General features: G+C 46.0%; 1 protein-coding gene and 1 long non-coding RNA gene across 2 annotated transcripts in view; both read left to right on the plus strand.

Moving 5' to 3' along the window:
- The first annotated feature begins 12,946 nt into the window (after nucleotides 1-12,946).
- On the plus strand, nucleotides 12,947-22,341 carry LOC127923226 (uncharacterized). The gene is made up of 3 exons (XR_008113766.1): nucleotides 12,947-13,078; nucleotides 21,501-21,542; nucleotides 22,204-22,341. It is a non-coding gene; the product is annotated as an uncharacterized LOC127923226 (long non-coding RNA).
- Nucleotides 22,342-23,367: 1,026 nt separating this feature from the next.
- Nucleotides 23,368-27,500, plus strand: part of LOC127923225 (ectodysplasin-A-like) — a 12,299-nt gene continuing 8,166 nt past the window's right edge. The window contains exon 1 of the mRNA XM_052507208.1: nucleotides 23,368-23,383. Coding sequence (XP_052363168.1) covers nucleotides 23,368-23,383 — 16 coding nt within the window. The remainder of the gene's footprint in view (nucleotides 23,384-27,500) is intronic.

A 27,500-nucleotide genomic window follows, 5' to 3' on the forward strand; every position in this document is an offset into this window, starting at 1 on the left:
AGTAGGAAGGCTCTGATCAGGCCCTACACCCAAACAAGGGCACTGCGTTCATCCACCTCTGGCCTGCTCGCCTCCCTACCACTGAGGAAGTACAGTTCCCGCTCAGCCCAGTCAAAACTGTTCGCTGCTCTGGCCCCCAATGGTGGAACAAACTCCCTCACGACGCCAGGACAGCGGAGTCAATCACCACCTTCCGGAGACACCTGAAACCCCACCTCTTCAAGGAATACCTAGGATAGGGTAAGTAATCCTTCTCACCCCCTAAAAAGATTTAGATGCACTATTGTAAAGTGGCTGTTCCACTGGATGTCATAAGGTGTATGCACTAATCTGTAAGTCGCTCTGGATAAGAGCGTCTGCTAAATGACTTAAATGTAAATGTAAATGTATAATTAAAGAGCAGCAGTAAAATAACAATGTGGGAGGCTATATACAGGGGGTACCTGGTACAGAGGCAATGTGGAGGCTATATACAGGGGGTACCGGCACAGAGTCAATGTGGAGGCTATATACAGGGGGTACTGGTACAGAGTCAATGTGGAGGCTATATACAGGGGGTACCGGCACAGAGTCAATGTGGAGGCTATATACAGGGGGTACTGGTACAGAGTCAATGTGGAGGCTATATACAGGGGGTACCAGTACAGAGTCAATGTGGAGGCTATATACAGGGGGTACCGGTACAGAGTCAATGGGAGGCTATATACAGGGGTACTGGTACAGAGTCAATGTGGAGGCTATATACAGGGGGTACCAGTACAGAGTCAATGTGAGGCTATATACAGGGGTACTGTACAGAGTCAATGTGGAGGCTATATACAGGGGGTACCAGTACAGAGTCATCGTGGAGGCTATATACAGGGGGTACCGGTACAGAGTCAATGTGGAGGCTATATACAGGGGGTACTGGTAGAGTCAATGTGGAGGCTATATACAGGGGGTACTGGTACAGAGTCAATGTGGAGGCTATATACAGGGGTACCGGTACAGAGTCAATGTGGAGGCTATATACAGGGGGTACGGTACAGAGTCAATGTGGAGGCTATATACAGGGGATACCAGTACAGAGTCAATGTGGAGACTATATACAGGGTGTACCGGTACAGAGTCAATGTGGGAGGCTATATACAGGGGATACCAGTACAGAGTCAATGTGTGGAGGCTATATACAGGGGTACCGGTACAGAGTCAATGTGGAGGCTATATACAGGGGTACCAGTACAGAGTCAATGTGGAGGCTATATACAGGGGTACCAGTACAGAGTCGATGTGGAGGCTATATACAGGGGTACCGGTACAGAGTCAATGTGGAGGCTATATACAGGGGGTACCGGTACAGAGTCAATGTGGAGGCTATATACAGGGGGTACCGGTACAGAGTCAATGTGGAGGCTATATACAGGGGGTACCAGTACAGAGTCAATGTGGAGGCTATATACAGGGGGTACCGGTACAGAGTCAATGTGGAGGCTATATACAGGGGTACCAGTACAGAGTCAATGTGGAGGCTATATACAGGGTGTACCAGTACAGAGTCAATGTGGAGGCTATATACAGGGTGTTACGGTACAGAGTCAATGTGGAGGCTATATACAGGGGGTACCGGTACAAAGTCAATGTGGAGGCTATATACAGGGGGTACCAGTACAGAGTCATGTGGAGGCTATACAGGGTACCAGTACAGAGTCAATGTGGAGGCTATATACAGGGTGTTACGGTACAGAGTCAATGTGGAGGCTATATACAGGGGGTACCGGTACAGAGTCAATGTGGGGGCTATATACAGGGGTACCGGTACAAAGTCAATGTGGAGGCTATATACAGGGGGTACCGGTACAAAGTCAATGTGGAGGCTATACAGGGGCACCGGGTACAGAGTCAATGTGGAGGCTATATACAGGGGGTACCTGTACAGAGTCAATGTGGGAGGCTATATACAGGGGGTACCTGTACCCAGAGTCAATGTGGAGGCTATATACAGGGGTACCGGTACAGAGTCAATGTGGAGGCTATATACAGGGGTACGGTACAGAGTCAATGTGGAGGCTATATACAGGGGTACCAGTACAGAGTCAATGTGGAGGCTATATACAGGGGGTACGGTACAGAGTCAATGTGGAGGCTATATACAGGGGGTACCGGTACAGAGTCAATGTGCGGGGGCACCTGTTGAGGTAATATGTACATGTAGGTAGAGTTATTAAAGTGACTGTGCACAGATGATAACAACAGAGAGTAGCAGCGGCGTAAAAGAGATGGAGGTGCAATGCAAATAGTCTGGGCGCTCCGGTACCGCTTGCCGTGCAGAGAGAACAGTCTATGACTGGCGTGGCTGGAGTCTGACAATTTTAAGGGTTTTTCATGACACCGCCTGGTATAGACGTCCTGGATGGCAGGAAGCTTGGCCCCAGTGATGTACTGGCCCATTTGCAATACCCTCTGTAGAGCCTTGCGGTCGGAGGCCGAGCAGTCGCCATACCAGGCAGTGATGCAACCGGTCAGGATACTCTCGATGGGGCTTTACTTATACTTATTTTCCACCATAATTTGCAAATAAATTAATTAAAAACCCTACAATGTGATTTTCTGATTTTTTCCCCTAATTCTGTCTGTCATAGTTGAAGTGTACCTATGATGAAAATTACAGGCCTCTCTCATCTTTTAAGTGGGAGAACTTGCACAATTGGTGGCTGACTAAATACTTTTTTGCCCCATTGTATATATTTTTAAACCTGCATATTTCGCTAAAAGAAATCCAGGTTAGCAGGCAATATTAACCAGGTGAAATTGTCACTTCTGTTGCGTTCATTGCACGCAGAGTCAGTGTATATGCAACAGTTTGGGCCGCCTAATTTGCCAGAATTTTACGTAATTACGACGTAACATTGAAGGTTGTGCAATGTAACAGGAATATTTAGACTGATGGATGCCACCCGTTAGATAAAATACGGAACGGTTCTGTATTTCACTGAAAGAATAAACGTCTTGTTTTCGAGATGATAGTTTCAGGATTCGACCATATTAATGACCTAAGGTTCGTATGTCTGTGTGTTTATTATATTATAACTAAGTCTATGATTTGATAGAGCAGTCTGACTGAGCGGTGGTAGGCAGCAGCTTTCACCATATTAGTGACCTAAGGCTCGTATTCCTGTGTGTTATTATATTATAACTAAGTCTATGATTTGATAGAGCAGTCTGACTGAGCGATGGTAGGCAGCAGCATTCATTCAAACTGCACTTTGCTTCAAGCATTGCGCTGTTTATGACTTCAAAAACGATCAACTCCCGAGATGAGGCTGGTGTAACCGATGTGAAATGGCTGGCTAGTTAGCGGGGTGCGTGCTAATAGCGTTTCAAACGTCACCGCTCTGAGCCTTGGAGTAGTTGTTCCCCTTGCTCTGCATGGGTAATGCTGCTTCGATGGTGGCTGTTGTCGTTGTGTTGCTGGTTCGAGCCCAGGGAGGAGCGAGGAGAGGGACGGAAGCTATACTGTTACACTGGCAATACTAAAGTGCCTATAAGAACATACCATAGTCAAAGGTTAATGAAATACAAAATGGTATAGAGAGAAATAGTCCTATAATTCCTATAATAACTACAACCTAAAACTTCTTACCTGGGAATATTGATGTTCATGTTAAAAGGAACCACCAGCTTTCATATGTTCTCATGTTCTGAGCAAGGAACTGAAACGTTAGCTTTCTTACATGGCACATATTGCACTTTTACTTTCTTCTCCAACTTTTTTTTGCATTATTTAAACCAAATTGAACATGACGAATAAACTTTGATTTGATTATAAAAGTGAGATCACAGCCAGGCTCTGACATTATCAACGCCGATCCAGTGAGATCACAGCCGGGCTCTGACATTATCAACGGCCGATCCAGTGAGATCACAGCCGGGCTCTGACATTATCAACGGCCGATCCAGTGAGATCACAGCCGGGCTCTGACATTATCAACGGCCGATCCAGTGAGATCACAGCCGGGCTCTGACATTATCAACGGCCGATCCAGTGAGATCACAGCCGGGCTCTGACATTATCAACGGCCGATCCAGTGAGATCACAGCCGGGCTCTGACATTATCAACGGCCGATCCAGTGAGATCACAGCCGGCTCTGACATTATCAACGGCCGATCCAGTGAGATCACAGCCGGGCTCTGACATTATCAACGGCGATCCAGTGAGATCACAGCCAGGCTCTGACATTATCAACGGCCGATCCAGTGAGATCACAGCCGGGCTCTGACATTATTTTTTATTTATTATTTTTATTTCACCTTTATTTAACCAGGTAGGCTAGTTGAGAACAAGTTCTCATTTGCAACTGCGACCTGGCCAAGATAAAGCATAGCAGTGTGAACAGACAACACAGAGTTACACATGGAGTAAACAATTAGCAAGTCAATAACACAGTAGAAAAAAATGGGCAGTCTATATACAATGTGTGCAAAAGGCATGAGGAGGTAGGCGAATAATACAATTTTGCAGATTAACACTGGAGTGATAAATGATCAGATGGGCATGTACAGGTAGAGATATTGGTGTGCAAAAGAGCAGAAAAGTAAATAAATAAAAACAGTATAAAAACAGTATGGGAATGAGGTAGGTGAAAAGGGTGAGCTATTTACCAATAGACTATGTACAGCTGCAGCGATCGGTTAGCTGCTCGGATAGCTGATGTTTGAAGTTGGTGAGGAGATAAAAGTCTCCAACTTCAGCGATTTGCATTCGTTCCAGTCACAGGCAGCAGAGTACTGGAACGAAAGGCGGCCAAATGAGGTGTTGGCTTTAGGGATGATCAGTGAGATACACCTGCTGGAGCGCGTGCTACGGATGGGTGTTGCCATCGTGACCAGTGAACTGAGATAAGGCGGAGCTTTACCTAGCATGGACTTGTAGATGACCTGAGCCAGTGGGTCTGGCGACGAATATGTAGTGAGGGCCAGCCGACTAGAGCATACAAGTCGCAGTGGTGGGTGGTATAAGGTGCTTTAGTGACAAAACGGATGGCACTGTGATAGACTGCATCCAGTTTGCTGAGTAGAGTGTTGAAGCCATTTTGTAGATGACATCGCCGAAGTCGAGGATCGGTAGGATAGTCAGTTTTACTAGGTAAGCTTGGCAGCGTGGTGAAGGAGGCTTTGTTGTGGAATAGAAAGCCGACTCTGGATTTGATTTTTGATTGGAGATGTTTGATGAGTCTGGAAGGAGAGTTTGCAGTCTAGCCAGACACCTAGGTACTTATAGATGTCCACATATTCAAGGTTGGAACCATCCAGGGTGTGATGCTAGTCGGGCATGCGGTGCAGGCAGCGATCGGTTGAAAAGCATGCATTTGGTTTTACTCGTTTAAGAGCAGTTGGAGGCCACGGAAGGAGTGCTGTATGGCATTGAAGCTCGTTTGGAGGTTGGATAGCACAGTGTCCAATGACGGGCCGAAAGTATCAACGGACGATCCTGGAGCAATTAGGTTGAAGTGCCTTGCTCACGGGCACGTCGGACGACATTTCACCTTGTCGGCTTGGGGGATTCAAACTAGTGACTTTTCTATTACTGGCCCAACGCTCTAACCGCTAGGCTATATGGCTTGGATCAGGTTGATCCTACCTAGCCTACTAAAAATGAATAGTTGGTCACCCATGTTGAGTACGGTCAGGACTATGCAGGGTTATAATATTTATAGCATATAGAAGAGGGAGGTGAAGTATTTCGGGGTGATCAGATAGATAATTCTGCTCCCTGCATGAAAATAGTGCATAATCAATGCACATCACATTAGTTGCAGGAGAGACCATTGTCCAGCAGATGTCGCTAAAGTCCTGTAGATACCAGAGCCATACCTGTTTCTTTAACTTTAGCGTTTGCCTTTATAGAATCAGTTCACACTCTCCACAACGCCAAACATTAACCATTGGTAGTAGGAAAATGGCAAACTGATCACAGATCAGCCTCGGTCTCGGGGCTGGTGGCAGCTTCCGGCAAACAACATGTGGGCGGAGTCAGAAAGGGGAACCACAACGTGAACCAATCAGATACTCCGAAGGCGTGGTCCTCAGTATTCCGACCTTTGTGTCACTACGAGATACGCGTGCAGTTTGCACTGACCGGAGATTGTAGTATCGTTGTTACTATGTTGGCATGAGGATCAAGTCTCGTGAGTAGCGGTGGAATCAACGTGCTGATTATGCCTAGATAAAGCAACGCAACTCCCTGACACTTTGTGTGATAATGGCATGCGATGGTTCGATTGACGATTTTCCGGACAAAGTGTTGTTGACCGGATCACCGTCTTCATGCACGTGCATCAATACGTGCAAAACCCACAACAGAAGAAGTAGCAGCGTGAGCAACATCAGTGTGGTTTTCCTCGGCTTCTTTATTTTGTCTCTGTCTCTGCACGTTATCACGCTGCTGTGCTACCTGGATCTCCGGTCCGAAGTGAAGCGGGAGATTTCAGCGGAGAGGAGTGGACGAAAAGTTGACCTCGGTGGAACGGATGTGACCGACCTGTTGATCCCCTCCGATCACGGAGTGATGAACCGGTGCCCGGGCACAGGGTCACGAGGTAATCAAAACATAAGAGTGGTACAGAATCCATAGCAACCACACATGCACTCTTTCTCTCCCCAAACATGTGATACATCAGAACTGCTTCTATTTACAATACTTAGTCATGAGCCTATTTCGTTTCCATTTTAGCATTTGAATCATTTTGGCCTAGCTCTGGATCAGACCAGGCATCTGAAGTCTACAGATCTGAAACGTAGTTTGGTTAAGTATGCAGCGATGCACTTGTGTTGTTTATTAACCTGTTCTCCGGTCACTGAGGTGTGTGAATGAGCTGGAATGCAGAGGGTAGGAGAGGTAGAACAGGGGAGGAGAGGTAGAACAGGGGAGGAGAGGTAGAACAGGGGAGGAGAGGGGAGGAGAGGTAGAACAGAGGGGAGGAGAGGTAGAACAGGGGAGGAGAGGTAGAACAGGGGAGGAGAGGTAGAACAGGGGAGGAGAGGGGAGGAGAGGTAGAACAGAGGGGAGTAGAGGTAGAACAGAGGGGAGTAGAGGTAGAACAGAGGGGAGGAGGGGTAGAACAGAGGGGAGGAGAGAGGTAGAACAGAGAGGAGAGGGGAGGAGAGGTAGAACAGGGGAGGAGAGGGGAGGAGAGGTAGAACAGGGAGGAGAGGGGAGGAGGGGGGTAGAACAGAGGGGAGGAGAGAGGTAGAACAGGAGAGGAGAGGTAGAACAGGAGAGGGGAGGAGAGGTAGAACAGAGGGGAGGAGAGGGGAGGAGAGGTAGAACAGGGGAGGAGAGGTAGAACAGGAGAGGGGAGGAGAGGTAGAACAGGGGAGGAGAGGTAGAACAGGAGAGGGGAGGAGAGGTAGAACAGGGGAGGAGAGGTAGAACAGGGGAGGAGAGGTAGAACAGGAGAGGGAGGAGAGGTAGAACAGGGGAGGAGAGGTAGAACAGGAGAGGGGAGGAGAGGAGAGGTAGAACAGGAGAGGGGAGGAGAGGTAGAACAGGGGAGGAGAGGTAGAACATTAGAGGGGGAAGGCGAGGCAGAGTTGGGTGGAAAGATGATGTGGTCATCGTGTAGCCAGCAGGTGCAGAGCCCTCCGGCTGAATGTGTAGTCCTGCATTTATTGTCACATCTGATCTGTGTTAATTTTGTTCTGATGTTGCTCACCATTCCACAATACAACCCTCCCCCAGATCAGCACTCATGCTCTTAGACACGTTGAGGTCCAGGCCCGTGATATGTGTTCATTCTGTTCCTACAGAGGTGATGAATGCTGTGATCAGTCAGTCAGAGACTGTGGCTGTATGTTGCCCTGAGTGGAACAGGCTATGGGGCTTTCCCCATGAGGGCCCTGAGTGGAACAGGCTATGGGGCTTTCCCCCCATGAGGGCCCTGAGGAACAGGCTATAGGGCTTTCCCCAATGAGGGCCCTGAGTGGAACAGGCTATGGGGCTTTCCCCCATGAGGGCCCTGAGTGGAACAGGCTATGGGCTTTCCCCAATGAGGGCCCTGAGTGGAACAGGCTATGGGGCTTTCCCTCCTGAGGGCCCTGAGTGGAACAGGCTATGGGGCTTTCCCCGAGGGCCCTGAGTGGAACAGGCTATGGGGCTTTCCCCCATGAGGGCCCTGAGTGGAACAGGCTATGGGCTTTCCCCCCATGAGGGCCCTGAGTGGAACAGGCTATGGGGCTTTCCCCCGAGGGCCCTGAGTGGAACAGGCTATGGGGGCTTTCCCCGAGGGCCCTGAGTGGAACAGGCTATGGGCTTTCCCCCTGATGGCCCTGAGTGGAACAGGCTATGGGCTTTCCCTCCTGATGGCCCTGAGTGGAACAGGCTATGGGGCTTTACCTCTTGAGGGCCCTGAGTGGAACAGGCTATGGGGCTCCCCCCATGAGGGCCCTGGTGGAACAGGCTATGGGTCTTTCCCCCCATGGGGCCCTGAGTGGAAGAGGCTATTGGTCTTTCCCCCATGAGGGCCCTGAGTGGAACAGGCCTTTATGTCACCCAGCTGGTGATGCTGTCTCTGTGAGGACAGCGAGGTGCAGGCCATGATGAGACAGAGCACTGCAGCTGTACATATTCACGAGGCTGTGTGCTGTTCCTCCAGATGTCTGTATGAAACACGGCTGATTACTGAGGCCACAGTTTACATAGTGGTAGAAACAGGAGCATGTGGTGGAGGGATGGAGCGCAGCACACCAGTGTGTGTGTGTGTGTGTGTGTGTGTGTGTGTGTGTGTGTGTGTGTGCCGCACCACCAAAGCCACACCGCAGTACTTGTTAGCTTTCAGACACTTGCTCCAGCTTTGAAGATATATTTTCTCCCCTCCTGCTCAGATGAAAGGTTGTCCCTCTGGTTAGCACATACATTCCAAAACGTGGTAATGCTGCATGCCTTAGGAGTTTACTACAGAATGGGTAGCATGTCTTAGTTAATGTAGGGCCAGTCAGGTAGCATGTCTTAGTTAATGTAGGGCCAGTCAGGTAGCATGTCTTAGTTAATGTAGGGCCAGTCAGGTAGCATGTCTTAGTTAATGTAGGGCCAGTCAGGTAGCATGTCTTAGTTAATGTAGGGCCAGTCAGGTAGCATGTCTTAGTTAATGTAGGGCCAGTCAGGTAGCATGTCTTAGTTAATGTAGGGCCAGTCAGGTAGCATGTCTTAGTTAATGTAGGGCCAGTCAGGTAGCATGTCTTAGTTAATGTAGGGCCAGTCAGGTAGCATGTCTTAGTTAATGTAGGGCCAGTCAGGTAGCATGTCTTCCTTAATGTAGGGCCAGTCAGGTAGCATGTCTTAGTTAATGTAGGGCCAGTCAGGTAGCATGTCTTAGTTAATGTAGGGCCAGTCAGGTAGCATGTGTTAGTTAATGTAGGGCCAGTCAGGTAGCATGTCTTAGTTAATGTAGGGCCAGTCAGGTAGCATGTCTTAGTTAATGTAGGGCCAGTCAGGTAGCATGTCTTAGTTAATGTAGGGCCAGTCAGGTAGCATGTCTTAGTTAATGTAGGGCCAGTCAGGTAGCATGTCTTAGTTAATGTAGGGCCAGTCAGGTAGCATGTCTTCCTTAATGTAGGGCCAGTCAGGTAGCATGTCTTAGTTAATGTAGGGTCAGCTGGGTAGCATGTCTTAGTTAATGTAGGGTCAGCTGGGTAGCATGTCTTGGTTAATGTAGGGCCAGTCAGGTAGGATGTCTTAGTTAATGGGCCAGTCAGGTAGCATGTCTTAGTTAATGTAGGGCCAGTCAGGTAGCATGTGTTAGTTAATGTAGGGCCAGTCAGGTAGCATGTCTTAGTTAATGTAGGGCCAGTCAGGTAGCATGTCTTAGTTAATGTAGGGCCAGTCAGGTAGCATGTCTTAGTTAATGTAGGGCCAGTCAGGTAGCATGTCTTAGTTAATGTAGGGCCAGTCAGGTAGCATGTCTTCCTTAATGTAGGGCCAGTCAGGTAGCATGTCTTAGTTAATGTAGGGCCAGTCAGGTAGCATGTCTTAGTTAATGTAAATAAGTCAGGTAGCATGTGTTAGTTAATGTAGGGCCAGTCAGGTAGCATGTCTTAGTTAATGTAGGGCCAGTCAGGTAGCATGTCTTAGTTAATGTAGGGCCAGTCAGGTAGCATGTCTTAGTTAATGTAGGGCCAGTCAGGTAGCATGTCTTAGTTAATGTAGGGCCAGTCAGGTAGCATGTCTTAGTTAATGTAGGGCCAGTCAGGTAGCATGTCTTCCTTAATGTAGGGCCAGTCAGGTAGCATGTCTTAGTTAATGTAGGGTCAGCTGGGTAGCATGTCTTAGTTAATGTAGGGTCAGCTGGGTAGCATGTCTTGGTTAATGTAGGGCCAGTCAGGTAGGATGTCTTAGTTAATGTAGGGCCAGTCAGGTAGCATGTCTTAGTTAATGTAGGGCCAGTCAGGTAGCATGTGTTAGTTAATGTAGGGCCAGTCAGGTAGCATGTCTTAGTTAATGTAGGGCCAGTCAGGTAGCATGTCTTAGTTAATGTAGGGCCAGTCAGGTAGCATGTCTTAGTTAATGAGGGCCAGTCAGGTAGCATGTCTTAGTTAATGTAGGGCCAGCTGGGTAGCATGTCTTAGTTAATGTAGGGCCAGTCAGGTAGCATGTCTTAGTTAATGTAGGGTCAGCTGGGTAGCATGTCTTAGTTAATGTAGGGTCAGCTGGGTAGCATGTCTTGGTTAATGTAGGGCCAGTCAGGTAGGATGTCTTAGTTAATGTAGGGCCAGTCAGGTAGCATGTCTTAGTTAATGTAGGGCCAGCTGGGTAGCATGTATTAGTTAATGTAGGGCCAGTCAGGTAGCATGTCTTAGTTAATGTAGGGCCAGTCAGGTACCATGTCTTAGTTAATGTAGGGCCAGTCAGGTAGCATGTCTTAGTTAATGTAAGGCCAGTCAGGTAGCATGTCTTAGTTAATGTAGGGCCAGCTGGGTAGCATGTCTTAGTTAATGTAGGGCCAGTCAGGTAGCATGTCTTAGTTAATGTAGGGTCAGCTGGGTAGCATGTCTTAGTTAATGTAGGGTCAGTCAGGTAGAATGTCTTAGTTGTGTCCTTCTGTAGCTCAGTTGGTAGAGCATGGCGCTTGTAACGCCAGGGTAGTGGGTTCGGTTCCCGGGACCACCCATACATAGAATGTATGCACACATGACTGTAAGTCGCTTTGGATAAAAGCGTCTGCTAAATGGCATATATATAATGGCATATATATATATATATATATTAGTTAATGTAGGGCCAGTCAGGTAGCATGTCTTAGTTAATGTAGGGCCAGCTGGGTAGCATGTCTTAGTTAATGTAGGGCCAGCTGGGTAGCATGTCTTAGTTAATGTAGGGTCAGCTGGGTAGCATGTCTTAGTTAATGTAGGGCCAGTCAGGTAGGATGTCTTAGTTAATGTAGGGCCAGTCAGGTAGCATGTCTTAGTTAATGTAGGGCCAGCTGGGTAGCATGTATTAGTTAATGTAGGGCCAGTCAGGTAGCATGTCTTAGTTAATGTAGGGCCAGTCAGGTAGCATGTCTTAGTTAATGTAGGGCCAGTCAGGTACCATGTCTTAGTTAATGTAGGGCCAGTCAGGTAGCATGTCTTAGTTAATGTAGGGCCAGTCCGGTAGCATGTCTTAGTTAATTTAGGGCCAGTCAGGTAGCATGTCTTAGTTAATGTAGGGCCAGTCAGGTAGCATGTCTTAGTTAACGTAGGGCCAGTCAGGTAGCATGTCTTAGTTAATGTAGGGCCAGTCAGGTAGCATGTCTTAGAAAGTAAGATACAGTACTGTACTGTATAATACAGGGCAGTACAATACTGACAGTACTCACTAAGTACTCTACTTCCTGTATATAGCCATGTTATTTTCTACTTCCTGTATATAGCCGTGTTATTTTCTACTTCCTGTATATAGCCGTGTTATTTTCTACTTCCTGTATATAGCCGTGTTATTTTCTACTTCCTGTATATAGCCGTGTTATTTTCTACTTCCTGTATATAGCCGTGTTATTTTCTACTTCCTGTATATAGCCGTGTTATTTTCTACTTCCTGTATATAGCCGTGTTATTTTCTACTTCCTGTTTATAGCCGTGTTATTTTCTACTTCCTGTATATAGCCGTGTTATTTTCTACTTCCTGTTTATAGCCGTGTTATTTTCTACTTCCTGTTTATAGCCGTGTTATTTTCTACTTCCTCTATATAGCCATGTTATTTTCTACTTCCTGTATATAGCCGTGTTATTTTCTACTTCCTGTATACAGCCGTGTTATTTTCTACTTCCTGTATATAGCCGTGTTATTTTCTACTTCCTGTATATAGCCGTGTTATTTTCTACTTCCTGTATACAGCCGTGTTATTTTTTTACTGATTTATTTTTATTTGTGTATTTATTCCTATTGTCATTTTTTCAATGTTTTATTTTTATATTTTCTTTAACTTTTGCGTTTTGGGAAAGGACTCATAAGTAAATCATTTCACTGTTTTACACCCGTTGTCTACGAAGTGTGTGGCAAATACATTTTGATTTGATGACTTGATGTCATGGTAACATGACAACATGTGACTGAGTAAGGAAGTCTTCAAAAGACAGTCTACTTTGAACAGGGGTAGGCTTAAATATTGCTATCCTGAGCAGTGTTCTGATTCTGTTTTAACAGGAGAGGTTGCTCCACAGACAGCCGGATGGCCACCCCACCAGACCCCCACAGCCCCAGGGGACAGCAGCAGTATTCACAGACAGCCGGATGGCCACCCCACCAGGCCCCCACAGCCCCAGGGGACAGCAGCAGTATTCACAGACAGTTGGATGACCACCCCACCAGACCCCCACAGCCCCAGGGGACAGCAGCAGTATTCACAGACAGCCGGATGGCCACCCCACCAGACCCCACAGCCCCAGGGACAGCAGCAGTATTCACAGACAGACGGATGGCCACCCCACCAGGCCCCCACAGCCCCAGGGGACAGCAGCAGTATTCACAGACAGTTGGATGACCACCCCACCAGACCCCCACAGCCCCAGGGGACAGCAGCAGTATTCACAGAGCCAAACGGAGCCCAAGGAAACAATCTGACTCAGGTATGGGCTTTAGCTCAACCAACTACACAGTGTTCATGTTTGAACTGTGTATTCCATCCTGCACACACACATACAGACACGACAGACAGGGTCAGCTACAGAGCCTGTCCCCTGAGGCTAGCTAGACAGGGTCAGCTACAGAGCCTGTCCCCTGAGGCTAGCTAGACAGGGTCAGCTACAGAGCCTGTCCCCTGAAGCTAGCTAGACAGGGTCAGCTACAGAGCCTGTCTCCTGAAGCTAGCTAGACAGGGTCAGCTACAGAGCCTGTCCCCTGAGGCTAGCTAGACAGGGTCAGCTACAGAGCCTGTCCCCTGAAGCTAGCTAGACAGGGTCAGCTACAGAGCCTGTCCCCTGAAGCTAGCTAGACAGGGTCAGCTACAGAGCCTGTTCCCTGACGCTAGCTAGACAGGGTCAGCTACAGAGCCTGTCTCCTGAAGCTAGCTAGACAGGCAGGGTCAGCTACAGAGCCTGTCTCCTGAAGCTAGCTAGACAGGCAGAGTCAGCCACAGAGCCTGTCCCCTGAAGCTAGCTAGACAGGCAGGGTCAGCTACAGAGCCTGTCTCCTGAAGCTAGCTCGACAGGGTCAGCTACAGAGCCTGTCTCCTGAAGCTAGCTAGACAGGCAGTCAGCTACAGAGCCTGTCTCCTGAAGCTAGCTAGACAGGCAGTCAGCTACAGAGCCTGTCTCCTGAAGCTAGCTAGACAGGCAGGGTCAGCTACAGATCAACTCATCGTCTCTCTGTTTGAATGTCAGTCGTCTCTCTGTTTGAAGGTCAGTCGTCTCTCTGTTTGAAGGTCAGTCTCGTCTCTCTGTTTGAAGGTCAGCCGTCTCTCTGTTTGAAGGTCAGTCGTCTCTCTGTTTGAAGGTCAGTCTCTGTTTGAAGGTCAGTCGTCTCTCTGTTTGAAGGTCAGTCGCCTCTCTGTTTGAAGGTCAGTCGTCTCTCTGTTTGAAGGTCAGTCGCCTCTCTGTTTGAAGGTCAGTCGTCTCTCTGTTTGAAGGTCAGTCGTCTCTCTGTTTGAAGGTCAGTCGTCTCTCTGTTTGAAGGTCAGTCGTCAGTCGTCTCTCTGTTTGAAGGTCAGTCGTCTCTCTGTTTGAAGGTCAGCTGTCTCTCTGTTTGAAGGTCAGCTGTCTCTCTGTTTGAACGTCAGTCGCCTCTGTTTGAACGTCAGTCGCCCTCTCTGTTTGAAGGTCAGTCGTCTCTCTGTTTGAACGTCAGTCGCTTCTCTGTTTGAAGGTCAGCCGTCTCTCTGTTCTGTAGCTGGAGATAATCCTCCTGCCAGCCTGATCATTGCGTTGCATGCCCTTCCCTCCTCGTCAATTTTCTGATTGTTGAATTAGGAAATTAGGGTCTGGCCCGTTTTGCGATTGGTCCAAGATAAACATGGACCTCACAGTAGTCAGCAGGGGACATTACTCTCAGCCACAGCACCTGCCTTTAGTTAGTTGTCTTGTTGGGTATTTATCTGTGTGGCCCAAAGGACACCCTTTTCCCTATGGGCCCTGGTCTAAAGTAGTGCACTGTATAGGGAATAGGGCTCTGGTTTAAAGTTGTGCACTATATAGGGAATAGGGCCCTGGTCTAAAGTAGTGCACTGTATAGGGAATAGGGCTCTGGTTTAAAGTAGGGAATAGGGCCCTGGTCTAAAGTAGTGCTCTATATAGGGAATAGGGCTCTGGTCTAAAGTAGTGTACTATATAGGGAATAAGATTCTGGTCTAAAGTAGGGAATATGGCCCTGGTCTAAAGTAGTGCTCTATATAGGGAATAAAGTTCTGGTTTAAAGTAGTGTACTATATAGGGAATAGGGTCTATAGTAGTGTACTATATTGGGAATAGGGCTCTGGTCTAAAGTAGGGAATAGGGCCCTGGTCTAAAGTAGGGAATAGGGCCCTGGTCTAAAGTAGGGAATAGGGCCCTGGTCTAAAGTAGGGAAAAGGGCCCTGGTCTAAAGTAGTAGGTATTCAGGATCAGAGAATCTACATAATGTCCCCTCGGATCATTTTTTTATTTGAATTTTTTTATTTAACCTTTATTTAACTAGGCAAGTCAGTTAAGAACCAATTCTTATTTTCAATGACGGCCTGGGAACAGTGGGTTAACTGGTCTAGGAACAGTGGGTTAACTGGTCTAGGAACAGTGGGTTAACTGGTCTAGGAACAGTGGGTTAACTGGTCTAGGAACAGTGGGTTAACTGGTCTAGGAACAGTGGGTTAACTGGCCTAGGAACAGTGGGTTAACTGGCCTAGGAACAGTGGGTTAACTGGTCTAGGAACAGTGGGTTAACTGGCCTAGGAACAGTGGGTTAACTGGCCTAGGAACAGTGGGTTAACTGGCCTAGGAACAGTGGGTTAACTGCCTGTTCAGGGGCAGAACGACAGATTTGTACTTTGTCAGCTCGGGGTTTGAACCAACGCTCTAACCACTAGGCTACCCTGCCGCCCCGATCATTAGGTGATTACAGGACATTTTAGACTGGTGATTTACAGGACATTCCTTTAGACTGGTGATTACAGGACATTTCTTTAGACTGGTGATTACAGGACATTCCTTTAGACTGGTGATTTACAGGACATTCCTTTAGACTGGTGATTACAGGACATTCCTTTAGACTGGTGATTACAGGACATTCCTTTAGACTGGTGATTACAGGACATTCCTTTAGACTGGTGATTACAGGACATTCCTTTAGACTGGTGATTTACAGGACATTCCTTTAGACTGGTGATTACAGGACATTCCTTTAGACTGGTGATTTACAGGACATTCCTTTAGACTGGTGATTTACAGGACATTCCTTTAGACTGGTGATTTACAGGACATTCCTTTAGACTGGTGATTTACAGGACATTCCTTTAGACTGGTGATTTACAGGACATTCCTTTAGACTGGTGATTTACAGGACATTCCTTTAGACTGATTACAGGACATTCCTTTAGACTGGTGATTACAGGACATTCCTTTAGACTGGTGATTTACAGGACACACTGGGACATTCCTTTAGACTGGTGATTTACAGGACATTCCTTTAGACTGGTGATTTACAGGACATTCCTTTAGACTGGTGATTTACAGGACATTCCTTTAGACTGGTGATTACAGGACATTCCTTTAGACTGGTGATTACAGGACATTCCTTTAGACTGGTGATTACAGGACATTCCTTTAGACTGGTGATTTACAGGACATTCCTTTAGACTGGTGATTTACAGGACATTCCTTTAGACTGGTGATTACAGGACATTCCTTTAGACTGGTGATTACAGGACATTCCTTTAGACTGGTGATTACAGGACATTCCTTTAGACTGGTGATTACAGGACATTCCTTTAGACTGGTGATTACAGGACATTCCTTTAGACTGGTGATTTACAGGACATTCCTTTAGACTGGTGATTTACAGGACATTCCTTTAGACTGGTGATTTACAGGACATTCCTTTAGACTGGTGATTACAGGACATTCCTTTAGACTGGTGATTTACAGGACATTCCTTTAGACTGGTGATTTACAGGACATTCCTTTAGACTGGTGATTACAGGACATTCCTTTAGACTGGTGATTACAGGACATTCCTTTAGACTGGTGATTACAGGACATTCCTTTAGACTGATTACAGGGAGCTGACTGATTACTTGTGGGAAGCGCAGTTATTGGGTTTAAATTAGCAGAAAAAGCTCACCTTTTGGACATTCATCATCAATCTGTAAAACTGAGAGACACTAACCACTAACCTCTAACCTCTAACCACTAACCTCTAACCATTAACCTCTAACCTCTAACCACTAACCTCTAACCACTAACCTCTAACCTCTAACCACTAACCACTACCAGACCCCTGCTCTCCTTGCCCTCAACACACACACAAATCCTTTTGTAGTCTCAGCCTCTGGAGGTGTGTGTGTGTGTGTGTGTGTGTGTGTGTGTGTGTGTGTGTGTGTGTGTGTGCACACACGTGTTACTCCCGGAGACCGTCATCTTCAAAGACCCAAGGCTTGTTTTTATTTGCATAGCTCACATTCTAAACATCGAGAACAAAAGCTGAAGATGGAGGTTCATCATCTAAATCAGTGAAATGAATGGAACATCAATATGTCAAAACCTGGCACGTCCTCTGAGACAGCCCCCCTGTCCTCTGAGACAGCCCCCCTGTCCTCTGAGACAGCCCCCCTGTCCTCTGAGACAGCCCCGGCACGCCCTCTGAGACAGCCCCCTGTCCTCTGAGACAGCCCCCTGTCCTCTGAGACAGCCCCCTGTCCTCTGAGACAGCCCCCCTGTCCTCTGAGACAGCCCCTGGCACGTCCTCTGAGACAGCCCCCTGTCCTCTGAGACAGCCCCCCTGTCCTCTGAGACAGCCCCCCTGTCCCTGAGACAGCCCCCTGTCCCTGAGACAGCCCCCCTGTCCTCTGGAGACAGCCCCCTGTCCTCTGAGACAGCCCCCCTGTCCTCTGAGACAGCCCCCTGTCCTCTGAGACAGCCCCCCTGTCCTCTGAGACAGCCCCCCTGTCCTCTGAGACAGCCCCCCTGTCCTCTGAGACAGCCCCCTGTCCTCTGAGACAGCCCTCCCCTGTCCCTCTGAGACAGCCCCCTCGTCCTCTGAGACAGCCCCCTGGCACGCCCTCTGAGACAGCTCCCCCTGTCCTCTGAGACAGCCCCCCTGTCCTCTGAGACAGCCCCCCTGGCACGTCCTCTGAGACAGCCCCCCTGTCCTCTGAGACAGCCCCCCTGTCCTCTGAGACAGCCCCCCTGGTACGCCCTCTGAGACAGCCCTGGCACGCCCTCTGAGACAGCCCCCCTGGTACGTCCTCTGAGACAGCCCCCCTGGCACGCCCCCTGAGACAGCCCCCTGGTACGCCCCCTCTGAGACAGCCCCCCTGGCACGTCCTCTGAGACAGCCCCCCCGGTACGCTCCTCTGAGACAGCCCCTGGTACGTCCTCTGAGACAGCCCTGGTACGTCCTCTGAGACAGCCCCCCCTGGTACGGGCCCTCTGAGACAGCCCCTGGTACGCCCTCTGAGACAGCTCCCCCGGTCGTCCTCTGAGACAGCCCCTGGTACATCCTCTGAGACAGCCCCCCTGGTACGCCCTCTGAGACAGCCCCGCCTGGTACGCCCTCTGAGACAGCCCCCCTGGCACGCCGTCCTCTGAGACAGCCCCCTGGCACGCCCCTCTGAGACAGCCCCTGAAACGTCCTCTGAGACAGCCCCCCTGGTACGTCCTCTGAGACAGCCCCCCTGGTACGCCCTCTGAGACAGCCTCCCTGGTACGTCCTCTGAGACAGCCCCTGGTACGCCCTCTGAGACAGCCCCCTGGTGCGTCCTCTGAGACAGCCCCCCTGGTACGTCCTCTGAGACAGCCCCCTGGTACGTCCTCTGAGACAGCCCCTGGTACGTCCTCTGAGACAGCCCCTGGTACGCCCTCTGAGACAGCCCCCCTGGTACGTCCTCTGAGACAGCCCCCTGGTACGTCCTCTGAGACAGCCCCCTGCACGCCCTCTGAGACAGCCCCTGGTACGCCCTCTGAGACAGCCCCTCTGGCACGCCCTCTGAGACAGCCCCCCTGGTACATCCTCTGAGACAGCCCCCTGGTACGTCCTCTGAGACAGCCCCCCTGGTACGCCCTCTGAGACAGCCCCCTGGCACGCCCTCTGAGACAGCCCCCTGGCACGCCCTCTGAGACCCCCCCCTGGTACGCCCTCTGAGACAGCCCCCCTGGTACGTCCCTCTGAGACAGCTCCCTGGTACGTCCCTCTGAGACAGCCCCCCGGTAACACACACACACACACACACACACACCCACCAACACCAAACACCAACACTCAAACACACACACACACACCCACCAACACTCAAACACACACACACACACACACACACACACACACACACACACACACACACACACACACACACACACACACCAACACACACACACACCAACACACACACACACCAACACACACACACACCCACCCACCAACACCAAACACACACACACACACACACACACACACACACACACACACACCCACCAACACTCAAACACACACACGCACACACCCAGCAACACTAAACACACACACACACCCACCAACACTCAAAACACACACACACCAACACTCAAACAAACACACACACACACCCACCAACACTCAAACACACACACACACACACACCCAGCAACACTCAAAACACACACACACACCCACCAACACCAAACACACACACACACACCCACCAACACTCAAAACACACACACACACACCAACACTCAAACACACACACACACACACACACACCCACCAACACTCAAAACACACATACACCCACCAACACTCAAACACTCAAACACACACACACCCACCAACACTCAAACACACACACACCCACCAAAACTCAAACACACACACACCCACCAACACCAAACACACACACACACCCACCAACACTCAAACACAAGTACGGCTGGTGATGATGGTGATGCCCTTCTACCATGTGTGAATTAATACACACACTTTCATCTAGCTACATCTCCCATCTGAGGCTAATTCAATGGACAGTGTTTTGGCAGGAAGATCTCTAATGATCCACTGCAGCCCTACACACACACACACCGCAGACACACACACACACCGCAGACACACACACACACACACACACACAGCCTGATCTGGTCTAAGAACGCTTCAGGCTGAGGTGAAACCACACTTAGAAATTACTGGAATACACACACACACACCGCAGATACACACACACCGCAGATACACACACACCATGATAGACACACACACACACCACAGAGCGCAATACACACCACAGAGCACAATACACACACACCACAGATAGACACACACACACACACACCACAGACACACACACACACCACACACACACACACCGCAGATACACACACACACCGCAATACACACACATACACCACAGATACACACACACACACCACACATAGACACACACACACACACCACAGATAGATACACACACACCACACATAGACACACACACACACACACACACCACAGATAAACACACACACACACACCACACATAGACACACACACCACAGACACACACAGTGTTACTGTATTCAGGGAGGTAGAGGTTATGTATCAGGGAGGTAGAGGTTGTAGTGTTACTGTATTCAGGAGGTAGAGGTTGTAGTGTTACTGTATTCAGGAGGTAGAGGTTGTAGTGTTACTGTATTTAGGAAGTAGAGGTTGTAGTGTTACTGTATTCAGGAGTAGAGGTTGTTGTATTCAGGGAGGTAGAGGTTGTAGTGTTACTGTATTCAGGGAAATAGAGGTTGTAGTGTTACTGTATTCAGGAGGTAGAGGTTGTTGTATTCAGGGAGGTAGAGGTTGTAGTGTTACTGTATTCAGGAGGTAGAGGTTGTAGTGTTACTGTATTCAGGAGGTAGAGGTTGTAGTGTTACTGTATTCAGGGAGGTAGAGGTTGTAGTGTTACTGTATTCAGGAGGTAGAGGTTGTAGTGTTACTGTATTCAGGGAGGTAGAGGTTGTAGTGTTACTGTATTCAGGGAGGTAGAGGTTGTAGTGTTACTGTATTCAGGGAGGTAGAGGTTGTAGTGTTACTGTATTCAGGGAAGTAGAGGTTGTAGTGTTACTGTATTCAGGGAGGTAGAGGTTGTTGTATTCAGGAGGTAGAGGTTGTAGTGTTACTGTATTCAGGAGGTAGAGGTTGTAGTGTTACTGTATTCAGGAAGTAGAGGTTGTAGTGTTACTGTATTCAGGGAAGTAGAGGTTGTAGTGTTACTGTATTCAGGAGGTAGAGGTTGTAGTGTTACTGTATTCAGGGAAGTAGAGGCTGTAGTGTTACTGTATTCAGGAGGTGGAGGTTGTAGTGTTACTGTATTCAGGGAGGTAGAGGTTGTAGTGTTACTGTATTCAGGGAGGTAGAGGTTGTAGTGTTACTGTATTCAGGGAGGTAGAGGTTGTAGTGTTACTGTATTCAGGGAGGTAGAGGTTGTAGTGTTACTGTATTCAGGGAGGTAGAGGTTGTAGTGTTACTGTATTCAGGAGTAGAGGTTGTAGTGTTACTGTATTCAGGAAGTAGAGGTTGTAGTGTTACTGTATTCAGGGAAGTAGAGGTTGTAGTGTTACTGTATTCAGGGAGGTAGAGGTTGTAGTGTTACTGTATTCAGGGAGGTAGAGGTTGTAGTGTTACTGTATTCAGGGAGGTAGAGGTTGTAGTGTTACTGTATTCAGGGAGGTAGAGGTTGTAGTGTTACTGTATTCAGGGAGGTAGAGGTTGTAGTGTTACTGTATTCAGGGAGGTAGAGGTTGTTGTATTCAGGGAAGTAGAGATTGTATATTGTTGTAGATATCTGATACCTGGTGTTCAGTTCACCATCAAGACTTGATTAAACACTTGTTTCTGTTTGTCTTTCAGAATCAACTGGGAAACGGAAAGAAACGGAAAGAAGAAAGAAAGGTGATTTCCTGTAATGTTTCCTCCTATGAGCCTCCAGTAATGTTTCCTCCTATGAGCCTCCAGTAATGTTTCCTCCTCTGAGCCTCCTGTAATGTTTTCTCCTCTGAGCCTCCTGTAATGTTTCCTCCTCTGAGCCTCCTGTAATGTTTCCTCCTCTGAGCCTCCTGTAATGTTTCCTCCTCTGAGCCTCCTGTAATGTTTCCTCCTCTGAGCCTCCTGTAATGTTTCCTCCTCTGAGCCTCCTGTAATCTTTCCTCCTCTGAGCCTCCTGTAATCTTTCCTCCTCTGAGCCTCCAGTAATGTTTCCTCCTCTGAGCCTCCTGTAATGTTTCCTCCTCTGAGCCTCCTGTAATGTTTCCTCCTCTGAGCCTCCTGTAATGTTTCCTCCTCTGAGCCTCCTGTAATGTTTCCTCCTCTGAGCCTCCAGTAATGTTTCCTCCTATGAGCCTCCTGTAAAGCACTGAGTTCATGGTGCCCAGATAACGTTTCCTCATGGACTTAATGAGACTCAGACTACCTGTTTTGTTGAAACTCTCTGCCTTAGTTGAGCTGTAGACACCTGTTTAGTTATCAGTCAGTTGACTTTAGGCACCAGATATCCTTTCGTATAACAATAGAAATGATACTCATTATGTATTTCCGGTGTGTCCTTGTGCCCCAGGAAGGAAGAGGGCTCCTCCTGGAGCTCAGGGCTCCCCCAGTCCACCTGGTTCCCCAGGCCCCCAGGGGCCTCCAGGTATTCCTGGTATCCCTGGTATTCCTGGTAGAAACGCTGTGGGCCTCGCTGGACCTCCTGGTCGTCCCGGGAGCACAGGGGCCCCCGGCTGACGGGACCGGCAGGTAGGATGAGATAATAGATCTAGACAGCATATTGGTCACTCATATTATGACTGTGTCCCAAATGGCACCCTATTCCCTATAGCAGCCCTACTCCAGTCCTCCAGTACTACCAGCAGTACAGTTTGTTGTAGCCCTCGACAAACACACCTTATTCTACTTGTTAACTAATCATCAGTCCTTCAATGAGTTGAATCAGGTGAGTTTATCCAGGGCTACAACACACAAAGTGTACTGTTGTGCGTACTGGGACTGGAGCTGGGAACCACTGCTGTTGGGAGTAGGGGAGGCATTTTAATTCCCAAACACAGGGAAGATCAGAGTTTCAGGTGAGTTTATCCAGGGCTACAACACACAAAGTGTACTGTTGGTGAAGAGGAAAAGGAAATGCAACCCTGACCCAGAGAAGCACCGGCATTGTTCTGACCGGACTTCCTGTGGAGGGTCGGAAACCAGAGAAGCATCGGCATTGTTCTGACCGGACTTCCTGTGGAGGTTCGGAACCCAGAGAAGCATCGGCATTGTTCTGACCGGACTTCCTGTGGAGGGTCGGAAACCAGAGAAGCATCGGCATTGTTCTGACCGGACTTCCTGTGGCGGGTCGGAACCCAGAGAAGCATCGGCATTGTTCTGACCGGACTTCCTGTGGAGGGTCGGAACCCAGAGAAGCATCGGCATTGTTCTGACCGGACTTCCTGTGGAGGGTCGGAACCCAGAGAAGCATCGGCATTGTTCTGACCGGACTTCCTGTGGAGGGTCGGAACCCAGAGAAGCATCGGCATTGTTCTGACCGGACTTCCTGTGGCGGGTCGGAACCCAGAGAAGCATCGGCATTGTTCTGACCGGACTTCCTGTGGAGGGTCGGAACCCAGAGAAGCATCGGCATTGTTCTGACCGGACTTCCTGTGGAGGGTCGGAACCCAGAGAAGCATCGGCATTGTTCTGACCGGACTTCCTGTGGAGGGTCAGAAACTAAATCACAGTCAGCATGATTTTAATAGCGGGTGAGAGCATTCACAGCCGACCGCTCAGACTGGTGAGGGCATACCAGCCAACGTTTTTTATCATTTCTTTAGGCTATGCAATTGTGTGAGAAAACAGAGTGATGGCCTCTATTAAAAAAAGGAGGATCCTATCAGCTTTCTATAGACTAGACCTACTATATTTATTTCTCAACTTTCCTAATATTAAGCACATTGCTACTCTTTACAACAGGAGTATAGCCTACCTGGCTGGCATGAACATGAACCAGGGGAAAAGCGTCCTCTGTTCGCTATTTAACCCTCCTGTTGTGTTCCGTTCGAATCGGACCGATTTACCAAAGTTTTCTCTCTGAGAAATGTAGTAAATTTAATCTGATTGTCATAAGGTTCCATGACTTTGTCCACACAGGGCATATGAACACAAAAAAATACATTTAGATGATTTTCATAACATTTTAGGTGTTTTATTTCACTTTTGTGCTCCTGTGGTGTTCCTAGTCATGTGAAATTAATGGGTGAGACTACAATTAGTGTATAAAATTTAGTTCAGGCACATGCCCATTCATCAGATGGACACACTTCCTCTCCCAGACCCACACATGCATGTATGTTTGAGCACACACACACACCTCACTCCCCTTCTTGGCTTCCATGGCAACCCCCACAGGAACCTTTCCCCAATAGAATCTTTCCCCCACGGTAACCACACCTCTTGGCATTCTCACCAACAATCGCAACATTGTTTCAATAATATATAGAACTTTTCTCCAGTTCTGGTATATACATCTTTTTTTGAGGCCTTTCTCACGATTCATTCTGTGGCAGCACAATGAACAAACGATAAACTGTATGTGAGGCTCTTGATCATATCTTTGATCATGACACTGGTGAGGAGGAGAAAGTCCTTGTTATTTGTCTGTGATAAATCGCACAATATGTTTTATCTGAGTATTTGTTATAGTCAAAATAATCCATACATTTGGCTTCTTTTTTTTTTAACTCAATGAGGCCTACAGGCCATCAATAGCAAATAGAAGTTCAAAACGTTTAATGTTCACAAGAACTTAAGTTGATGAAAAGATCTAACACAACATTAGGTGATAATATATGTATTATTATGGATTTATAATCAGCTGTAACAGGGTGGTCATTTAGGACCGGAAACACAGAATTAATTCACATGAAACGAACACAACAGGAGGGTATTTTTCCCCCTGTCCCTGTTCGATACAGGTGCATGATGATGGTCTAAATTGAAACCAATGTCACATATATTATTTAGTATATGTAAAGACAATATTAAATCAAGAATAGTCTGATGGGTGACAATATTAGCCACTTGATAGGCTAATGAGATATTATTATGATATATTATCTCTTGTGAATGATGTATTATCTCTTGTGAATGATATATATATTATCTCTTGTGAATGATATATATATTATCTCTTGTGAATGATATATTATCTCTTGTGAATGATATATTATGAATTATATATATATTATCTCTTGTGAATGATATATATATTATCTCTTGTGAATGATATATATATTATCTCTTGTGAATGATATATTATCTCTTGTGAATTATATATTATCTCTTGTGATGATATATATATTATCTCTTGTGAATTATATATTATGAATTATGTATTATCTCTGTGAATTATGTATTATCTCTTGTGAATGATATATGTATTATCTCTTGTGAATGATATATATATTATCTCTTGTGAATTATATATTATCTCTTGTGAATTATGTATTAATGAATTATGTATTATCTCTTGTGAATGATATATATATTATCTCTTGTGAATGATATATTATCTGAATGATATATTATCTCTTGTGAATTATATATATATTATCTCTTGTGAATGATATATTATCTCTTCTGAATGATATATATATTATCTCTTGTGAATGATATATTATGTCTTGTGAATGATATATATATTATCTCTTGTGAATTATATATTATCTCTTGTGAATTATATATTATCTCTTGTGAATGAAATATATATATTATCTCTTGTGAATGATATATATATTATCTCTTGTGAATGATATATATATTATCTCTTGTTAATTATATATTATCTCTGGTGAATGAAATATATATTATGAATGATATATATATTATCTCTTGTGAATGATATATATATTATCTCTTGTGAATGAAATATATATTATCTCTTGTGAATGATATATATATTATCTCTTGTGAATGAAATATATATTATCTCTTGTGAATGAAATATATATTATCTCTTGTGAATTATATATTATCTCTTGTGAATGATATATTATCTCTTGTGAATGATATATTATCTCTTGTGAATGATATTTATATATTATCTCTTGTGAATGATATATTATCTCTTGTGAATGATATATTATCTCTTGTGAATGATATATATATTATCTCTTGTGAAAGATATATTATCTCTTGTGAATGATATATATATTATCTCTTGTGAATTATATATTATCTCTTGTGAATGATATATTATCTCTTGTGAATGATATATTATCTCTTGTGAATGATATATTATCTCTTGTGAATGATATATATATTATCTCTTGTGAATGATGTATATATTATCTTGTGAATGAAATATATATTATCTCTTGTGAATGATATATATATTATCTCTTGTGAATGAAATATATATTATCTCTTGTGAATGAAATATATATTATCTCTTGTGAATTATATATATATTATCTCTTGTGAATGATATATTATCTCTTGTGAATGATATATTATCTCTGTGAATGATATATATATTATCTCTTGTGAATGATATATTATGTCTTGTGAATGATATATATATATATTATCTCTTGTGAATGATATATTATCTCTTGTGAATGATATATTATCTCTTGTGAATGATATATATATTATCTCTTGTGAAAGATATATTATCTCTTGTGAATGATATATTATCTCTTGTGAATGATATATTATCTCTTGTGAATGATATATTATCTCTTGTGAATGATATATATATTATCTCTTGTGAATGATATATTATCTCTTGTGAATGATATATATATTATCTCTTGTGAATGATATATTATCTGTTGTGAATGATATATATATTATCTCTTGTGAATGATATATATATTATCTCTTGTGAATGATATATTATCTCTTGTGAATGATATATATATTATCTCTTGTGAATGATATATTATCTGTTGTGAATGATATATATTATCTCTTGTGAATGATGTATTATCTGTTGTATGTTTTAATAAGGTTAGTATCACACTCATGTAGCCAAGCCCATAGGCCTGTATGTTTTAATAAGGTTAGTATCATACCTCATGTAGCCAAGCCCATAGGTCTGTATGTTTTAATAAGGTTAGTATCACACTCATGTAGCCAAGCCCACAGGCCTGTATGTTTTAATAAGGTTAGTATCACACCTCATGTAGTCTAGCCCACAGGCCTGTATGTTTTAATAAGGTTAGTATCACACCATGTAGCCAAGCCCATAGGCCTGTATGTTTTAATAAGGTTAGTATCACACCTCATGTAGCCTAGCCCACAGGCCTGTATGTTTTAAGGTTAGTATCACACCTCATGTAGTCTAGCCCATAGGCCTGTATGTTTTAATAAGGTTAGTATCACAACTAAAGCGGCCAAATAATTTTTTTAATTAAGCACATTAATCTGCTTTACAAGGGGTGTAGAGCCTAACTGGCATTTATAAGCAGCGTTAGTTTCAAGTTTGGGGAAGTTAATTTTCACCATAATAATGCACCATTGTAAAAGCATTACATAATCACATTTGTGGTCACTTTTGAGAATTGTGTTTTCTGCTAATGGAACATTTGTGTGTATAGCCTACTACCATGTGCACATTGCTGTGCAGTAGGCTAATAGTTGATCAACATTTTAAGCTAAACGTGCTTGTCAAAGTGCTTGTCTCATTGTGAATGAGAGACTGATGAAGTCTCTTCGGGGCGGCAGCGTAGCCTAGTGGTTAGAGCGTTGGACTAGTAACCGGAAGGTTGCGAGTTCAAACCCCCGAGCTGACAAGGTACAAATCTGTCGTTCTGCCCCTGAACAGGCAGTTAACCCACTGATCCCAGGCTGTCATTGAAAATAAGAATGTGTTCT

The sequence above is a fragment of the Oncorhynchus keta genome, unplaced genomic scaffold (genome assembly GCF_023373465.1).
Source record: "Oncorhynchus keta strain PuntledgeMale-10-30-2019 unplaced genomic scaffold, Oket_V2 Un_contig_28909_pilon_pilon, whole genome shotgun sequence".
NCBI lineage: Eukaryota > Metazoa > Chordata > Actinopteri > Salmoniformes > Salmonidae > Oncorhynchus > Oncorhynchus keta.